This window comes from Leguminivora glycinivorella, chromosome 13 (assembly GCF_023078275.1).
Source record: "Leguminivora glycinivorella isolate SPB_JAAS2020 chromosome 13, LegGlyc_1.1, whole genome shotgun sequence".
In the NCBI taxonomy this organism is placed as follows: Eukaryota; Metazoa; Arthropoda; class Insecta; order Lepidoptera; family Tortricidae; genus Leguminivora; species Leguminivora glycinivorella.
The window spans coordinates 1209692-1228320 of record NC_062983.1 but is presented as its reverse complement, the minus strand read 5'-3'; the positions used below and the strand labels follow the sequence as shown (position 1 = coordinate 1228320).

General features: G+C 36.6%; 1 protein-coding gene across 1 annotated transcript in view; it reads right to left on the bottom strand.

Annotated features, from left to right (window-relative positions):
• Nucleotides 1–18629, bottom strand: part of LOC125232507 (neurexin-1) — a 385338-nt gene that overhangs the window by 81767 nt on the left and 284942 nt on the right. Inside the window, exon 7 of the mRNA XM_048138206.1 lies at nucleotides 2402–2562. Within this exon, the coding sequence (XP_047994163.1) occupies nucleotides 2402–2562 (161 nt within the window). The remainder of the gene's footprint in view (nucleotides 1–2401; nucleotides 2563–18629) is intronic.

The window sequence follows — 18629 nt, the reverse complement described above, 5'->3', positions numbered from 1 at the left end:
CACTAACCTTTTATGACCTCTTTTAACCACCGGTTGCATAAAATATTATAATTTCTGGTTTTATAAAACTAACATTTACACAATCTGTAGTTAGTAGTTGTCGCTATTTACTGATGGCAACACCACCGCCTCTCCACGCTCCACGCCGCATCGGGGATTCCTCAGTAAACGTTTGCATACTGAATGTTTATCGAATTAAAATGTACGTTATTGTTATTGAAACGTTACAAATCACGAAAAATCGTTATTTTCGTATTATTTGTTCATCTGAAAAAAAAAACTAATATATTTAGAAAAAAAACAATGGTGCTTGGATTTTTCATGTTTTTTTTCATAATTCTGAAAAAAAAAACATTTGGTTTTTTTTTTCTATTTGCAACCCTAATCCTACGTGGTACTTTAACAAATTTAATCGAGACCTTTGCACTTTACACCATTCTTTAGGCTCGTACATTACATACGTTTAAGAGTAATATGTTTCATCGGATGAAAATCGATTTTGGCGCAAGCTTTTATCGCCGACTGTACTTTTATTTCAACAGTTATTTACTGCTCTCCGAGACGTTTCTAAAAACCCCTTACTCAATGGGGATACGACGTTTTATTACAGAGTTCTTATGGCCACCTTTCTGCTCCATCATCACATCAGCTCCATGATACCATTTTTTTTTAGTAAGGATAGGTAGACGTTTGACCACGATCACAATTTCGGCCCAATCGGAAAACGGGAAGTGGGTCAAATTTAACTTGCAAGATTTGATTACAGACAGACAATGGGACATGTGAAAGAAAGCACAGAACTATTATAGATTTGGATAAGAAGAAACAAGTTCATCTATTTTTAAATTAAAGGAAAAAATGGAAAAAAGAAATGGAAAAATTCACACCTCCGGCAGGACTCGAACCTGCGACCTTTGGCCTTGCCGGGGCCATCTCGCTTCCAACTGCGCCACGGAGGCCTGCTGGATGTGTGCAAATTTATCCATGCCTTCCCTCAATTCTCAACCGCCTTAGGGTGGCGTTATAGCAAACATCTACTCGTAAGAATAGATCTTAACAGGCACTGGAGTCTCAATTTACATTGAGACTTCGCCAGTAACAATGTGCTAAGTTCATCTATTTGTATAGGGGCCGAGCGTGTCACATTTTGTACTGTTGTTACTTGCCTGTGATTTCAAATATGTCTCAGGCCCTTGAATGTTCATAATGTTTGTGTTGTTGCAATTAAATATTACGTAACGAGGCATTATTAATGTTATTGTTAACTTCAACTTACAAAAATTGACGCCCGAAAGCTGCAAGCTTCGATTAAAGACGGACAACTCAGTGGGTTTTACTGAGTGTGAGTTCATTTGACATGCTAAGTAGATATGTTTGCTTGATCTGTGGTATACCGGGTGCCCGGTAATTAATGGACAACTTTTTAACCACTAAGAGGGCACCTTATACTGGTCCAGAAAATCGACTTTAAGGTTTAGTAAAAGTCGCCTGGTTTTCGAGATTTTCACACTTTTTAAAATTTTTTTCTACTCCCGTTTTCGTGAGTTACAAGGTCGTGCATAGAACTTAAAAACCCTACATAAAAGATGTCAGGACAAGTCTATCTAGTCTATACCCTGAAAACATTTAGTAGAAGTAGCACGATATAGCTGTTACAGTTCAGTAAATATATTGCTACCAACTTAACAAACCAATTCGCAGAGTCGAGACTCCTTCGTTTTCTGCTGCGTTCATTGGCGACGCGTCGAATCGCATTCAAATGTATGAGAACTCGATTCAACTCGGCTCGATTCGTCTTAGTGGCCAGGCTTCAAAGAACCATACCATAGACAGTTTTATTTTCATGTTTGCACTCAAACTGCATATTCAAAATGGTAGGCGGTCCACTAGATAACTAAGATGACTGAAAGTAGGTATTTGTTGATTTATAATTTTCTTTCAAAATAAGTGCTTGGTCGTAGAAAAAGTATTGTATGCAACGGTGTTTAACTGAGTCAAAAAATGCACGAGCATCGGCATCGCCTCAAATTGTTACCCACGCCACTCACCTTTTTTGACCTCTTTTAACCACCAGTTGCATAAAATACTATAATACTACCTAAAATTTTAAAAAGTGTGAAAATCTCGAAAACCAGGCGACTTTTACTAAACCTTAAAGTCGATTTTCTGGACCAGTATAAGGTGCCCTCTTGGTGGTTAAAAGGTTGTCTATTAATTACCGGGCACCCGGTATATAACATCTGTGGGTGAAAGTAAACAAAAGCTTTGTAATGAGTTTAAGGTCGTGAAAAGTGGAAGATTTTTCTAAGAGCCCTATGTCCCTAGTGAGGGATAACAGGATCACATCATCATCATCAATAAGTTTAGAGTTAGCTATGATTAATTTTGGATATAAACTAACCTCCTGTATCCTCCGATGGACCGTCAGCTTGTGCCACTGATGGTCGTCGAACCTGGTCTTCGCAGGCTTTATGTGCATCTCCTGCTTGCCGTTCCCGAGGCCCATGGTTAGGGAGACGCCGCCGTCGCGCACTGCCAGGTTTAGGTAGTCGGCTTCGTGACCTGGAAAAAGGGGGGGATTTAAATTTTCTGACAATAAAGATACCTATGGTCGTACCAATCATCATCTTCCTTGCGTTATCCCGGCATTTGCCACGGCTCATGGGAGCACGGGGTCCGCTTTGACAACTAATCCCATGATTTGGCGTAGGCACTAGTTTTACGAAAGCGACTGCCGTCTGACTCAACCCGAAGGGTAACTAGGCCTTATTGGAATTAGTCCGGTTTCCTCACGATATTTTCCTTCACTGGAAAGCGACTGGCAGATATCAAATGACGTTTCGCACGTAAGTTCCGAAAACTCATTGGTACGAGCCGGGGTTCGAACCCGCGACCTCCGGATCAAAAGTCGCACGCTCTTACCGCTAGGCTACCAGCGCTTTTTACCTATGGACTTACCAATATAGTCAATTTTGTAAATTGCCCAAAACATTGAAAATGTTTGTTCAGATGGGTTGGACATTAGGGTGGGTCATTTTTACTTTTTTTTATTTTCTTAGGGGGCACAGTCATAAAAAGGTGCCATTTTGTAATTAATTAGTGTACAATGTTTATTTTTAATTTTTATGTTTATTTTTTTGCCTCCGGATTTCAGTTAAGTTTTTGTATTTTGTATGGAGTAGGGTGTAAAAAAGGTTTAAATTTTTGAGGTTTTTTTCTTCATTTATTTTCTTTGAACCTTTAGCATGCTATTACAATGCCAATAATGGTATATATTTATAGCAAAATTTTAAATTAAAAGACAATACATACATATACTCCGCACACCACACAAAATGTACAAAAAAATATATGAAAACTTCAAAGTGGATCCGGAGGCAGAAGATTAATTCCAATTGCAAAATAATTTGAAATACTGTTTATTTGCATCAGTTTGCAAGTTTTTGTAACTGTGCCAATGAAAATATAATACTTTTTTTTTCTCCATACAAGAGTGACCCACCCTATTGGACATGGTATGACTTAGGGTGAAGTCACACATATCAGTACCGAGCCGCATTTTGCGCATGAGAAATCGCTCGTTAGTATGAACACGCGTACGCATGCGTTCAGCGTTCCGATGCGTGAGCGTCTTTTTTTATACCACGTCGGTGGCAAACAGGTATACGGCCCGCCTGAATGAAAACGATCACCGTAACCTATGGACGCCTGCAACTCAGGGGGTGTCACATGCGCGTTGCCGACCCATTAGAAACTTGTACACTCCTTTTTTGAAGAACCCCATACGAGCGATTTCTCATGCGCAAAATGCGACTCGATGCTGACAGATGTGACTTCGCCTTAATAAAATAATAGTGTTTAATGTAGAAGCAAAAACCTAGATTAGCAGGAGTAGATTTTGGCGAAATTTCACTGACAAAATTGGGGAAATTCTGACGAAAAGCCAAGTCACAAGCACCTTAAACCGACGAACGTGTGTAAAAAATTTTATAAAGCTAAAGAGGTATTTCGGAATGTCAGCAAGTAGAAATGTATCTCTATAGTCTGCCCAACCTTCCATGAATCAAGCGGTACAAAACTGGTTGTATTTTCTCTCAGTGTACGCACTAATTTAATAAAGCCTAGCCGAAGTAATAATTGTTGACGCTACGTGGTGGTCTAAATGCTGGCTCGGTCGCGCCACTACCACACCTCGGACAATGGCGATCAAATATATGAAAGAAGCGCGTCCCTACGCACACAGTCTAAGCTCGTGTAGACGAACGCGTACCATGCTTGTATGAGTGAGATACGACAGGTCGACTGGTCGCGTTCTTTACAGGTGGTAACTGTGCGGTACCCGAGAGCGGGTGGACAGCACTTTCAGCGGGAAGCATGGAGTGGTCATACTGTACGATAGTAAGCTTTATTATAATGTGGCAATAGGGAGAGCTAGGTACGAAACGTGTAGGCTTGTGCCGTTTCGTTCGTTGATCGGAGCGCTCCGATCTCGTTCAATCGCTCCCACGAACTAGTTCGCTCTTTTAGGTCTTTTGCTCATTTAGTCAGACAAGACGGTCGAAAAGATCAAAACGAATGGGACCGAATAGTGTCAAAATGGTACGAATAGTCCACAGATAATAACCATTCCGGGCCGAAAGATTGTAAGAAATCGAAGCTTAACATGAAAACTTGATGTTTTTAAGTTGCTTTGGTAAGTAGCTCTCGCTCCCGGTCGGCGCAGTCACACACTCGTTCTCGTTCCGAAGCGCTCGCGCACGCTGATCTGATACTGAACTAAATGAGCAACGATCGACTCACAGAGCACGAAAAGATTCAGTTCCGATTCATCGATGGGATTTTATTCCTAACAGTTAATAGTTCGTGAACGACACAAGCCTAGAAACATGTGCGATCATGATGTTGGCTAGACACCCAGGCATGTACCAAACCTCTGTTTGCATTTCATGAAAAGATTAATGATATGTATCCAGCGCGAAATTGATAAATAGGCAGTGCAACCTAGGTAAACAAATACCTATAGCGGCACAAAAGGGTGTTGCGGTTATAAATGAGCCTGCGTTGTAACCGCTCGGATTTTAGCGAATCCCAGTCGAAATAATCTACAAGAGAAAGTAGGTATCTAAATCTGTAGGCCTACGATGCTTTCAATTTTAACACCTATCTCTATGTATATATCATCCGTCACGCTCTGACCAGTACAATGTGAGCGTGACAGATGTCTTATCCACGTCGTTCGAGTAAGTGATAAAACTGCATGCATCATAGACCTGCTGTTGTAGATGGAAATAAAAATGTATTGGGCTAATTCGTCACTTGAACAGTTCAATTGGTATATATGTAGTTTGTTATCCACGATGTCGCTCAGATTTGTTGCTTCTTTTTGTGACTGATGACACGATCCTATACAAATAATAGAAAGAATATAGACGCAAGAAGAATCTAAGTAAATATAATTCTGTGAGTCTAATGAAAAAGGGTATAACTCAAATTGACTTGGTGAAAAAGGGCACAAGTCCAACCTCGGACTTTTTCACTAGACCCGCAGAATTATGTCATCCGGTACATTCTAATGAAGCATACAAACCTAATGTTATCCATAAACAACATACTATTATATGATGCTTTCTATCCTTCATCTATAACCTTAAACCTAACGCTCTTATTCACAATCACACATACGTCCTTTCTCTAATAACGCTCATCAGAAACTAACACCAAACTAACACAAAGCAAACTTGACCAAATCCAAAAGGGCTTAAGCGTGTCTAAATTCAAGCAGTTATGTTACGCAGAGACAGTTTGTATGCAAACTAGCGGGAACAATAATGTAAATTAATATAGTTGTAGCTGTTTTGAGGAAGTACGAGTGGTGACCGCCAGGGGGCCAAGTTTTGCTTCGTGTGTGTGACCCGTTTTGTGTGCTATTGTGCTAATGAGACCTAGATTTCATTGTGGCAATTATGCATCATTCACATCTCTAGTTCGGTATTCTGATCTGATTCGGTAGATATTAAAGTCTAGCACAATCACCTTTGATGAAAAAAATCTGGTAAATATTTCTATCAACGAAATAAAAGAATCTCCCCGATCAACGAAAGAGCTTCTATGTTTTACATAATGTATACCGATAATGCCTGATTTATTTTTGTTACATACATACATACAATCACGCTTGTTTCCCAGAGGGGTAGGCAGAGATCACGGATTTCCATTTACTACGATCCTGACAAACCACTTTCGCTTCACACACTTTCATAACGTTTCTCATACACGCTTCTCGGTTTCGAGTACTTCTGACCAGGCCCCGTAGCCGAATGGCATTTCTCCGACGCCAAACGAAAGCGATACGCCGCTGGCTCTGTCGCGCCAATACGTAAGCGCGATAGAGATAGATATCTACTAGCGCTTCGTTTCGTGAGCGTTTCGTGAGCGATTGTGCCATTCGGCTAGCCACCCTGGCCTTTTTCCAATATTTCGCCGATTTGATCGATTCGATTTTATTTTTGTACCAGCCTGTAATGCCCTTTCCAGCTAGTTCCACAGTTACTAGACGTTTGTTGGTCTAATCCAAGAGTGATGTAAGGTAATAAGTCCGAAATCAGATTAACAAGTACACCAGTATTGCTAGAGAATTGTTAATTACCTACATCGCGATATACTGACATACTGTGTTTTTTTTATAAGTACCACAGGTACACGGCCCGCCTGATGGAAAGCCTGTGTAGCCGTAAAATTCAAAATCTATTAGGACCACTTGCACCAACCTCTTAACTCAGGGTTAGTGGGCTATCAACTGTCAAATTCCATATAAAATGGTGGGTTAACCCTTCGTTGGTGCAAGTGGCCCTTAAAGTCTTAAACCTATTATGGGTTGTTGCACCTTGCAACTGTAATTTATTGAAAGTATCAATGATGCTTATAAGAGCCCTTGCCCTGTGTAATCCCAAAAAGATTTCTTCAAGAAGTAGAGCTTTTCTGTCACCAGAAGTGAACAAATTTTTTTCTCTTGAAAATGTCTTTGCGCTTACCAGAGTAGAAAAGCAGATCATTTGGCTACCTCATCTTAAAGTACAGCAAGATGGTACCCTACATGCTGACTATCAGCTCAGCCCTACGTAAAAACTGGTAACCAGCTTCGAAACGGGAAAAAAATCCCAATTCGTAACTTGCTTCAAATTGGGACTTTCCCATTACCGATTTGTAACCACGTTTGGTAACCGGCTTCGAAACGGGAAAATAATCCCGTGTTGTAACTGGTTACAAAATGAGACGAAATCATTACCGATTCCTAGCCATGGTTGGTAACCAGCTTCCAAACGGGAAAAAATATCCCGTATTGTAACTGGTTACAAAATAGGATTTTTTTGCCATCATGAACAGATGATTTTTTTGAATAATGCTGACATTGAGTAATTTTTTAGGGTTCCGTAGTCAACTAGGTTGACTAGGAACCCTTATAGTTTCGCTCTGTCTGTCCGTATTTACACCGTCCGAGCTTCGATTTGGTAGAAACTCCGGTCAGTAACTCTGGCCCCATATGTAACCGGCTACAAAACGGGAATCAAGATTCCCGGTTTGTAGCCAGTTACGAAATATTGGCTACCAAACAGTACTAAACCGTAAATAGAGCAACTGTAAATAGAAAAACCGTAAGAAGAGAGGTCCATATATCTGTTGTGATAGTACAAAACAACAGTACCCAGGTTCACCCCTGATTTATACGAAAGTAGGTACCGAGGTAAAAATATACTTACCAGTGTAGAAGAGCAGGCCATTAGGCTGCCTAGTCTTGAAGTACAGCGAGATGGTGTCCTGCGTGCTAACTATAGGCTCCCCACCAGTTTGCGTCAGGTCGTAGGAGAGGAACTCTGCTCCGCGGAACGTCGCTTCTGATGGCGCTTTGTCTGAAACAAGAGGGTATGTGTAAGGGCCACAGAATTAAATTTGGATAGAAGAAACAACTGTAAAGTGTTCGAAACGTCGGGATGAATTGTAAATTCATTATACGCGATTTAATCCGTTTCCATATTTTTATTTCATGAGTAACTATCGCGGTAACCGAAGACAACCCAACAAACAAAATATCCTTATAAAATCAATCTATAAGGGCTAAACACTCATAGTAGTTTTAAAATAGCATTCATTATGCCAGAGTTCCTTATAGCGGCTCATTATAAGAGAATTTGGCCTAATAGTACATTTACTCTTATAATTTGGCCATGTACACGTTAATAAGTCAAATTTATATGACTGCAATAAGGGTTTAAAAATATTTACTCTTATAGTAGCTCATTATAAGAGGATTTGGCCAATAGTACATTTACTCTTATAACTTGGCCATGTACACGTTAATAAGTCCAATTTATATGACTGCAATAAGGGTTTAAAAATATTTACTCTTATAGTAGCTCATTATAAGAGGATTTGGCCAATAGTACATTTACTCTTATAACTTGGCAATGTACACGTTAATAAGTCCAATTTATATGACTGCAATAAGGGTTTAAAAATATGTATTCTTATAGAAGCCATTTAAAATGCCTTTTCGCTGTATAATATTCAAAGTACTATAAAAGCTTTTGTTATGGCCAATTATTCTTATAAAAGTAATGCATAAGATAACTATGATGCTTTATGCCTCATAGGAGCATATAATAAAACGTCTATCCAGCAAACAAATTATAGCATTTTATAAAGTGTTTTAAAGAATTAAAGCAATACATTTTCTCTTATACAATAATTATAAAGGCATTATTCTTGAAAGTGTCGTATTAAAAGTTTTTATAAAACTTGATTCGTCATTTTGAAAATCCAACGAATGTGAACAATCTGATCCCAACTTATCGATTAGTGGTTCCGTAGAGGATGCCATTATGGAATAATAATTATTATAAGAATATGCAGGCAAGCAGCAGTGACAGTAATACAGGTATATCGTTAAATGATGAAATGAGTTTGGATTTAGCTTAATAATTATATTTTTTGTTCTTATTTAAGGTGTCTGTAGCTCTGCGGTGAAAAATGTTAAGGTATATACAGCGGGGCCGCGGGGCAGATCTCGACTGGAGGGCAAATGTAACTGGTCCATTGTTTCCATGTTTTACAATGTTTACATTATTAAATAGAGTGTCCACCGGTTATAACAGACTAGCATGCACTCGGAGGTGGCCAATTATACATAACTGAGCGTATAAGAGACTATTACCAAGGCACTCAGTTTTTTTATCCATCAGTACCTACTAATATTAATTTTTAAGATTAACTTTATTAGAATAAGTTCCAAAAGTGTATTCCTTACTTTATGGACTTTGGTCTGAAATAAAAAAAAAATCTTTTTCCCCTCACTAGCTCGGAAACACGTGTTTTGTCCTTTAATACCAGCGAGTAAAAACGCATTTTATCCACTAGTGGGTAAAGTAATTTGACCTTGAATAAAGTCAAATTAACTTCTTTAAAATTGATAAAAGTAGGTGAATCTAGTAATTAAGATGATTTACCACCTGTGGAACTACTGGAAGCAGTGATAAACGCATTTTTTTGCGTTGTAGTTTCCTCGCTATAGTGAGGGGAAAAGTTTTGTGTTACACTCGGGTGCAAATGTATTTTACTTCTCGTGTGTTAAAAAAACTCGCAAGTTCAGGATTCTATTCTCGAACCACTCGCTTCGCTCGTGGTTCAACTATAGAATCCTTTCACTTGCTCGTTTTTCAATTCCACACTCGGCGTTAAAATACAACTTTGCCCCCTTGTATAACAAATAACTATTATTGCGGGTTATCATTGTGAATGTTGGACGATCTGAATAAGTGAATACAATGTTCGGCTATTTTAAGAAGAAACCGATTTTATATGTAGTCCTTTTGGGACTAAGACAGATTAAAATTGAGGACAAATAAAGACAAACTCACTGTTTTTAAGATATTTATTTATGTGCAACGAAACCAAACCGATACAAGTAACTTTATAAGATTAATATTTTCAGTTCTATTGCCCACGATGTTGCTGTTTCAATGAGTCTACATACTTCAAAATATTAATATATTCTTCAGAGCGCCTACACGGTGGTAGAAATTGTAATTAACCTATCAGTAAATTTCCAAAATAATAAGTAGTTTCTTTTATCGAGGTCTTCATCAAATTCACAAAAGATATATTGATTTTCGTTTTCTTGTTTTGAATTATCAGCGCCATCTTTGCTTGGTGTGATTTTCTTACAACCTAAACTATTTCCTGCGTCCTCTTCCATTTTGCATGTTTTTTGATCCACCACTCCTGGCTTATTTTTGGGTGTAAGTAATGATTGTGACTGATTTTCTCCATCAGAATATGTGCCGTTTTGTAGTTCATCTGTAATAAAAAAAAATATTTATTTGAAGTCTTAGGCTAGACTGTTTATAGTTATCGACACAAAGTCCATTGTGATGGCGGTACTGAAATCGTCTGTGGTTTTCAATAGCACTTACTTACTAAGAGGAGGAGAAAAGTTTGTCATCTTCACGTCACTAAAAACGGCTGACTATTTATCTCATCCACAGATTCTGTAACAATAACCATAATAATAAATATCAAATAGAGTATTTGACTCAGCATTTACAATAAATCAATAGGAAGTAATAAAATAAGGCACCAGAAGATTAAATATTCCGAAGCACAAGTTTGTTTTAAATTGAAAATTCTAGGTATAACTTCCTAATGAAATATTGAAAATATCAGTATTACCTGACATGCTGCGGACTACACGGTTTTATTTTGTTCTATGCCGGTTAATCGAACCAAACCTTTATCAAAGCGTTCCCCAAAATACCGGTTTAAAAAGGACGGTCTTTCGAACAAAAATGCAATTTCAAAGTTTTGCGCCAAGTACATGATAACTAGACAGCGGATTTCAGGTAGCGATTTAAATATTAATATGGATATGACTAGTGCAATTTTTTAAATACATGTCATGTGGTTTATAATCTATTATTATTACCTACATCGCACACCACAAACTTCACTGAATAATTAGATTAAATTAATGTTATTTTTTATTTTATAAATTAAAGTATTTTATTCTAAATAATGGACTTTCAATTTAAATATATATAAGAAGCGAATTATTTTCATTTTTATATTCTTTGAGCCATAATAGAAGTTTTTACTGTGCAATGCGCAGAAGAAATATTAAAGAAATAAGTATAAATAAATATTTTTTTTATTTTTATTTATTATCATTATAATTTTTGCCCAATATTCACAAAAGCATCCAAAAAGGGTTTTACTTTTATGTTCCCATACATTTTTTCGTGTGTAGAAAAAATAATAAATATTGTATGCGAGTCATATTCATATTAATATTTAAATCGCTACCTGAAATCTGCTCTCTAACGATAACGTTATGAATTTTTAACTGGTATCCGTTACAAATATTTAACTAGATGGTAAGGTTCGGGATTTCACTAATTGTGAGAAGGAACCCTAAAGATATATAAAATGGCGAATCATAAGTAACACCGGTGGCTATTATAAAGTTTTTACTCTTATAGAGTATTTGTAAATGATGTGCTTACTGCTTTTACTCTTATAACAGCCTTGCTCAAGACATGTCAAAATTAATTAACCGCATTTTTAGTACAAAGCCGTTGAAATACAAGGGCGCATTAATAATACAACACATTTTATATCACATTTCACCATGAAATTGGATTCCCACACAGTTTTCATAATAAATAAGCAAATAATTGTAATATGTAAAAGTTAACTTACCGTTTACTAACTTGCAAAATGGATGACTTGATGATGATGTACACATAAATCACTACGAAAAGCACAATAAACTTTTAAAACAGCATCCTGTTTCGCCGTTATGAGTTTTACTCCCTTATATCTGATGATCACAAAACGTGTACAAGAGCTATTGCCCTTATTAAAGCTTTGAATATGATTCTTACAAGTATAATTGCCTTTATTAAAGCTTTAAATATGATTCTTATTAGTACATTAGCCTTTTAAAAGCACTTTTCTTGCCATTATAAGGTTAACTTTCTTATTGCATGCCATAATAAAACACGTACAAGATAAGAAAGCTAATAATATAGCAACTACAAGAGGGATATAAGGTTTTTGGCCTTATAAGGTGTGCCCAAATGCCCTCTTGTAAAGGGTTTACAAGGTTATTATAAGAGTACTATTTTTGGCATTATAAGCCACTATAAGACTAATTTTTGTTAGTTGGGAATATTCATCAAACAAGTTCATCTATTCGCATGGGGGCCGAGCGTGCCAGATTTTGTACTAATGTTGTTTCTTGCATGTCATTCGAAATATGTCTCAGACCCTTGAGTATTCTTAATTTTTGTGTTGTTGTAATTAAATTTCACGTAACGAAATTTTTAAAAAACTTTTGTGTTTTTGTTGACTTAAACTTTCAAAACTTGACGCCCGAAAGCTGCAAACTGTGAGTAAAGACTGACAACTCAGTGGATTACACTGAGTTCGTTCGACACGCTAAGTCTATACATTTGCATGATCTATGGTATATATGAAATCTGTGGTAAGGACTTTGTGTAGAACAGTGAAGAGAAATTAACTCAAGAGAAAAGATTGGGTTTAGCATGACTTTTGTTCACAGAACTTTAATTGAATTTGTCTATACATGAAAATGTTATCTCATCGTAAAGAGAAGATGTCATGGAACACACAAATACATCGTCTTTGTACGCCTGAACAATAAATGCAACTTAAATAGACTAGCGTTAGCTGGAGACCCGGGTTCGATTCTCGGCTTCGCCACCAGTGGGCTTGATCGCTTTTTCTTTAGTGTATGTATGTATGGTATCTATTTCAGAAGACTAACTTTTTTTAATGCTACGTCGGTGGCAAACGAGCATACGGTCCGCCTGGTAGAAAGCCGTCACCGTAACGTATGGACGCCTGCAACTCAAGGAGTATTACGTGCGCGTTGCCAACTCATAAGAAACGAGTACACTCCCTTTTGCTGTGTTAAGCACACAGCAAAAAGTCATACAATAAAGATCAAATCTAAGGAAAAAATAAAGTGAGCATAAGCTCCTTAGATACAAATGTACAGAGTTCTAGTCACATGTGTGAATTCGTGTATGCTCGTAACTCACAAACAATAACAATTTTGTATATTATGCGCACATATTACCTATAACATACAAACAAATTATATGTAGGGTAGGTACATGCTTGCAAACACAAATCACCAGAATGTGATGTGTTTGCAAGCAGATGGATGATTGTGTATCAAATGTGTCTGCGGTATTGTGAGGTGATGGACGAAAGGTGATCGTATTTTATATATGTTTGTTTCTTTTGTTAATCACCTAATAATATCTAAACTGAATTGTACAGTGCTTTGGTTTCGACTGTAATGCTGTAAATTATGTTTACAATAAATAAACAATAAATAAAAATTATATGCTACACTCGTGAAAATACCAATAACCTAACCACAAAATTAAAACTTTGAAAAAACCCCCGACCGCGACATAGTAGACCGATTTTCATAAAACGTGGCTAAGAACACTCCCGACTAACTCATCTTTCAAACAAAAAAAAACTAAATCGAAATCGGCTCATCCGTTCGGGAGCTACGATGACAGACACACACACAGACAGACACGTCAAACTTATAACACCCCGTAGTTTTTGCGTCGGGGTTAAAATACGCTAGTCCGAAAACGCTCACGCGAATTTCCTAAAACACGTGTCACCTCGTACAAGCTCAGGCTCTAATTTCTTCCAACACACGACGCTACTATACGAATTTCATTAAAAAGCTATTTTAACATTCCCCCGTACTCGCTGCACTCTTGCAAGCTTAATCACAGACGACGTTATTCCTGATGTGCATTGAAGTTCACGAGAGTCAAACCTTTTTTATCAACAGTTCTCGAAAAGTTTGTACAAAAATTAAGGAAAAAGGTAAATTTGTTTTTTTTTAATTCCTTTTTTGTTACCAAGATTTATTTCATGAATTGATATTTTAGTAAGTTTTATTTGGTCATTAAGGTTCTCTTGTATCTATATTTTCTTAACTATACCAATTATCCTGTATATATCTTACGAAAGTCGACATGTCACTAAATGTTGGTAACAAAATAGGATCAATTAAAATTTGCTGACGTGGGTATGTACAAACTTTTTGAGAACTGCTATTATCGACAACTTATAGTAACAGTATTGTTTTCAAATCAGCAACATTAAGTAATGGTTTATGCTACAGTGTAAAGAGTATGCTGCAGTGTATGACTGGCAGAGAATGTCGTTTGGCATTAAGTTCGCAATTTGTACATTGTTGTGTATATTTTGTGAAATAAAGTTTAAAGAACACCCATATGCAACTATTATTTAAGGCTACTCGTATGCGTCATTTATTACATTGTACATACGTCTTAACTCGAACTTGTTTCTTTCCTCGCCTTACACCACATGGCGACCCTGCCAGAATCGCCATGTTCTGTGGAACGTTAAAGAACACAACCAATTGCTTATACTTTTTATTTCTTTAAACTTTATTGCACAAAAGAACAACTTAATGTACAAAAGGCGAACTTAATGCCGTGAGGCATTCTCCACCAGTCAACCTTTGGAAAAAGCAGAGAAGATTGTAGGCGGTGTATTAAGAGACCAATTTTGAAAAATCAATTAAAACCTTAGTCATAAAAATATAATATATTTTTAAGTACATAAATAACAATAGGTACCGGTTTTAATTTTAGGTTAAGTTTTAATTGTATTTATGATGTCTGAGGTTTTTTGTTGTATTTTTTGTAAAATTAAAATTATTATAATTTTTTATGTAAATATGTCCATGTAAATAAAGATTGTTTATTTTATGACAATAGGTTAAATAATATCAAATAATATATACTCATACATATAAAGAAATAAAATATATGACATATTATATTATATTATAGGACATTCTTACACAGATTGACTGAGTCCCACGGTAAGCTCAGAAGGCTTGTAATGTGTTGTGGGTACTCAGACAACGACATATATAATATACAAATACTTATATAATAGGTACATAGAAAACACCCATGACCCAGGAATAAATATTTGTGCTCATCACACAAATAAATGCCCTTACCGGGATTCGAAACCGGGACCGCGGCTTAGCAGGCAGGGTCGCTACCCGCTAAACCAGACCGGTCGTAACATATTATTCATAACTTATAGGTTTCATAATATTGTCTCCGGTTATCGCGATTATTATTGGTCTCATTCGACTCTCAACGCATCTAGAACGTTCCCAGACACCTGGGCCCTGATTAATAGACCAACTTCCGCAACGATTTTAATATTGCAGCCAATTTCAGTCTTCGTAAGCCTAAGTTTACTTTACCGAGCTTAGGTTAACTTCTGAATTATGTAGCCAGGCATTGTATGAATCTTGTTAAAGTCTGGGATATTTTGCTTTTAAGAATGTAGACGATGGATGGGCGCCCTTAAAGAACATAATTTACGTTTATTAAACGGTTCTAGAATAACTAAGAACCTTTACCAAATAATATTTTAAATGGGAAAGTGTGTGTGTCTGTTTGTTTACTCGTCTTTAAAAGCGTATCGGAGCGACGAATTGGCGTGATTTTTTAAGTGAAGATAGTTGAAAGGATGGAGAGTGACATAGGCTACTTTTGTATCTTTCTTCCCTAAAATGGAAGGTAGAAGCTTGATGGAGCGCAATTTTCAAATTTAATGCGAGCGAAGTCGCTGGCTACAGCTAGTATAAATACAATCCAACTATAAAATATAAATAATTAATACTCAACCGGATACGATATGTGCTATTTATATCTAGATAGGATATAGATCGGTTACGTCAGTGTCTAAACTTTAAATTACAAAACTACACTAAGAAACTGACATACTCGTATTAAACATAATTATAAACCCGGTCACTCACGTGTAAATAGTCGAAAATCAACAGCATGTATCGACACTGTCAAAAAAAACGTTGTATTTTAAAGAAACGACATATTTACTGTCAATGTTGACATAATTATTATTATCTAGTCCATATTTTGACGTACCTAAGCTCTGATTTCTAGTCGAGCCAAAAGTTTCATTCAAACACAAATATATTATATTTATTTCTAAATATAATTTATAATCATCCATTTTCCATCACTAATTCCGCAGCTTTTCCCATCATAAAGTTTTTAAAAATACCCTCAGCAACAAAATGTTCCAACAATCCTACATTTGCTACAAACATTGTGTTGACTGGCTTCCTCAAAGACCTCTACTAATAAAGTCGCAACTACCATACTTTCCCTACAAACATACGCCCTTTTTAAATATTAAACACTCAAAGGCTTTCACTGGTAATAAAAGGTCAAAACTACCCTGTTTTTCCTGCGAACATACCTCGCTTTTACATTACACTTTCAAGGATGTTCACTAATAATAATAGGTCGTAAGTACCTTACCTTTCCTGCCAACATACGTCGTTTTGACGGATAGTCCCTCGAGGGCCCTAACTTGTACTCGCGTGGCCTGATTTGAATTCTCATTAACTATTGTTGCCGGTCAGATATACACAGTGGGATCTAATAAACTGACAAACTTTACTTAGGTGAAACGAGGAAATACCGCCAGCATCCTTGGTACAATCCTTACGGCCCGGCCACGACATTGCTCTAAGCGCGACAGCGGTGAGCGGCGGCCATACATTGGAGCGAGACACAGCAATGGGACTTTTCATTCGCACGTATGGCTGCACTGAGAGAAAATACAACCAGTTTTCATGTTCGTTCAACAAGTTTTTTGGTTAAAATAGCGCCTACGTGCTCTTTGGTTCAAACAAAAAGCTACTTGTCATTTGAATCGGCAATATATTTGAATCAACAAGTCGATTTTATAAAAACAACCTGACACATATTGTTTTAAACATACGTTTGGCTGATTCAAACGGATAAACCGCAACAAGTCGAACTTGTTAAATTCACAATGCAAATTTCTCTCAGTGTGCCGCTCACCGCTGCTGTCGCGCTTAGACCAATGTCATGGCTGGGCCGTTTGGGTCTATTTGAGGAATGTTTTCAAAGGGCCTTGTGTTTTGTATGGAGTTTATAGAGTAATAAGCCCTTTTGGAAATACACTCTTTTGAAACACGTTTTCTCTACTTTTGATAACACTTAAGTAGGTTGTAATTTTTTGCATATATTTAAAACAAATGTACATACCTACTTAAGTACATATAAAATAACACAGTTTAAAGCGAGAAGCATAATATTACATAATATTTCACGAAAAACGTCATTAGGTATGTTTATAGTTATATAAAATTTTTCTGCTTCTGTAAATAATATGTTCTATTAATACTCGTAAATATTGATTTGTAATATCGAGTTCCTCTGTCACAGTATAATAAAGAGAACTATTGTACAGTATGGCCACTCCCGCTCCCGCTGAAAGTGCCGCCCACCCCACTCGGTTACCTCACAGTTACCGCCTGTCAAAAACGAGAACAGTCGACCTGTGATATCTCACTCATAGAAGCATGGTACGCGTTCACGTACACGAGTTTAGAATGTGTGCTAGGAACGCGCTTTCATAGATTTGATCGCCATTGTCCGAGATGTGGTACTAGTAGTAGTTTTTGATATTGAAAAGTAATTACATCAGCGGTTTAAACTAAAGCATGTAAGTTTGATTAAAATTTAAGGCTACCAATGGTCAGTCCTAAGTTTTGTTTTAAAAACTCAAGGTCAATTTCTACCATTGGATTTCGTTCAGTAGTTCCTTATAATGCCTTATATCGCGATAAAGTAATGATAATTGATAACTGACAGCGAATGATGAATAACAGCTATTAACCTATTTTGTTAACAAATTTGAAATAAAGGATGTGACGCGAATTGAGCGATTTTATATACGTTCATCGTTAATGCTTGTATATCGTGTTGTATTCAAATTAGAATATAATGGATTAGGTCTATCTTGGTCTTAAAATACATTACACGTTCCTAGGACTCTAAATTTTCTTTGCACCAAATTATTTTGACTTGAATGATTACTTTTCAAATCTTACATGGAATATATGACTCTAGACCTTGGTCCCAATCTTCATGAAAAATATTCAAAAAATACGTTGCCGAAAAGTCATACAACAACAACTATGTCAGAATAATTTAGGATGTAGTAAACTGTGTTTTATAAGTAGGTTACTTAACAATGAATATTCTTTTGTTCAACTTTGAGAACCCGTAGCAACAATAAATCCGCTAATATTTATGATGTTTATTAAACGTTAATTTAACAGTTAACTATTCAGGCCATAATACCCATAATAAATGAGCTAGAATCTTACATGGAATATATGACTCTAGACTTGGTCCCAATTTTCATGTAAAAATATTTAAAAAATACATTGCCGAAAAGGCATACTACAACAACTATGTCAGAATAATTTAGGATGCAGAAAACTGTGTTTTTCTCACGCTTTATGCGCGTTTTTTGTAAGTAAGTAGGTTACTTAACAATAAATATTCTTAGGTTTGACTTTAAAAAGCCCTAGCAACAATAAATCCACTAACATTTATGATGTTTATTAAACGTTAATTTAACAGTTAACTATTCAGGCCATAATGCCCATAATAAATGAGCTA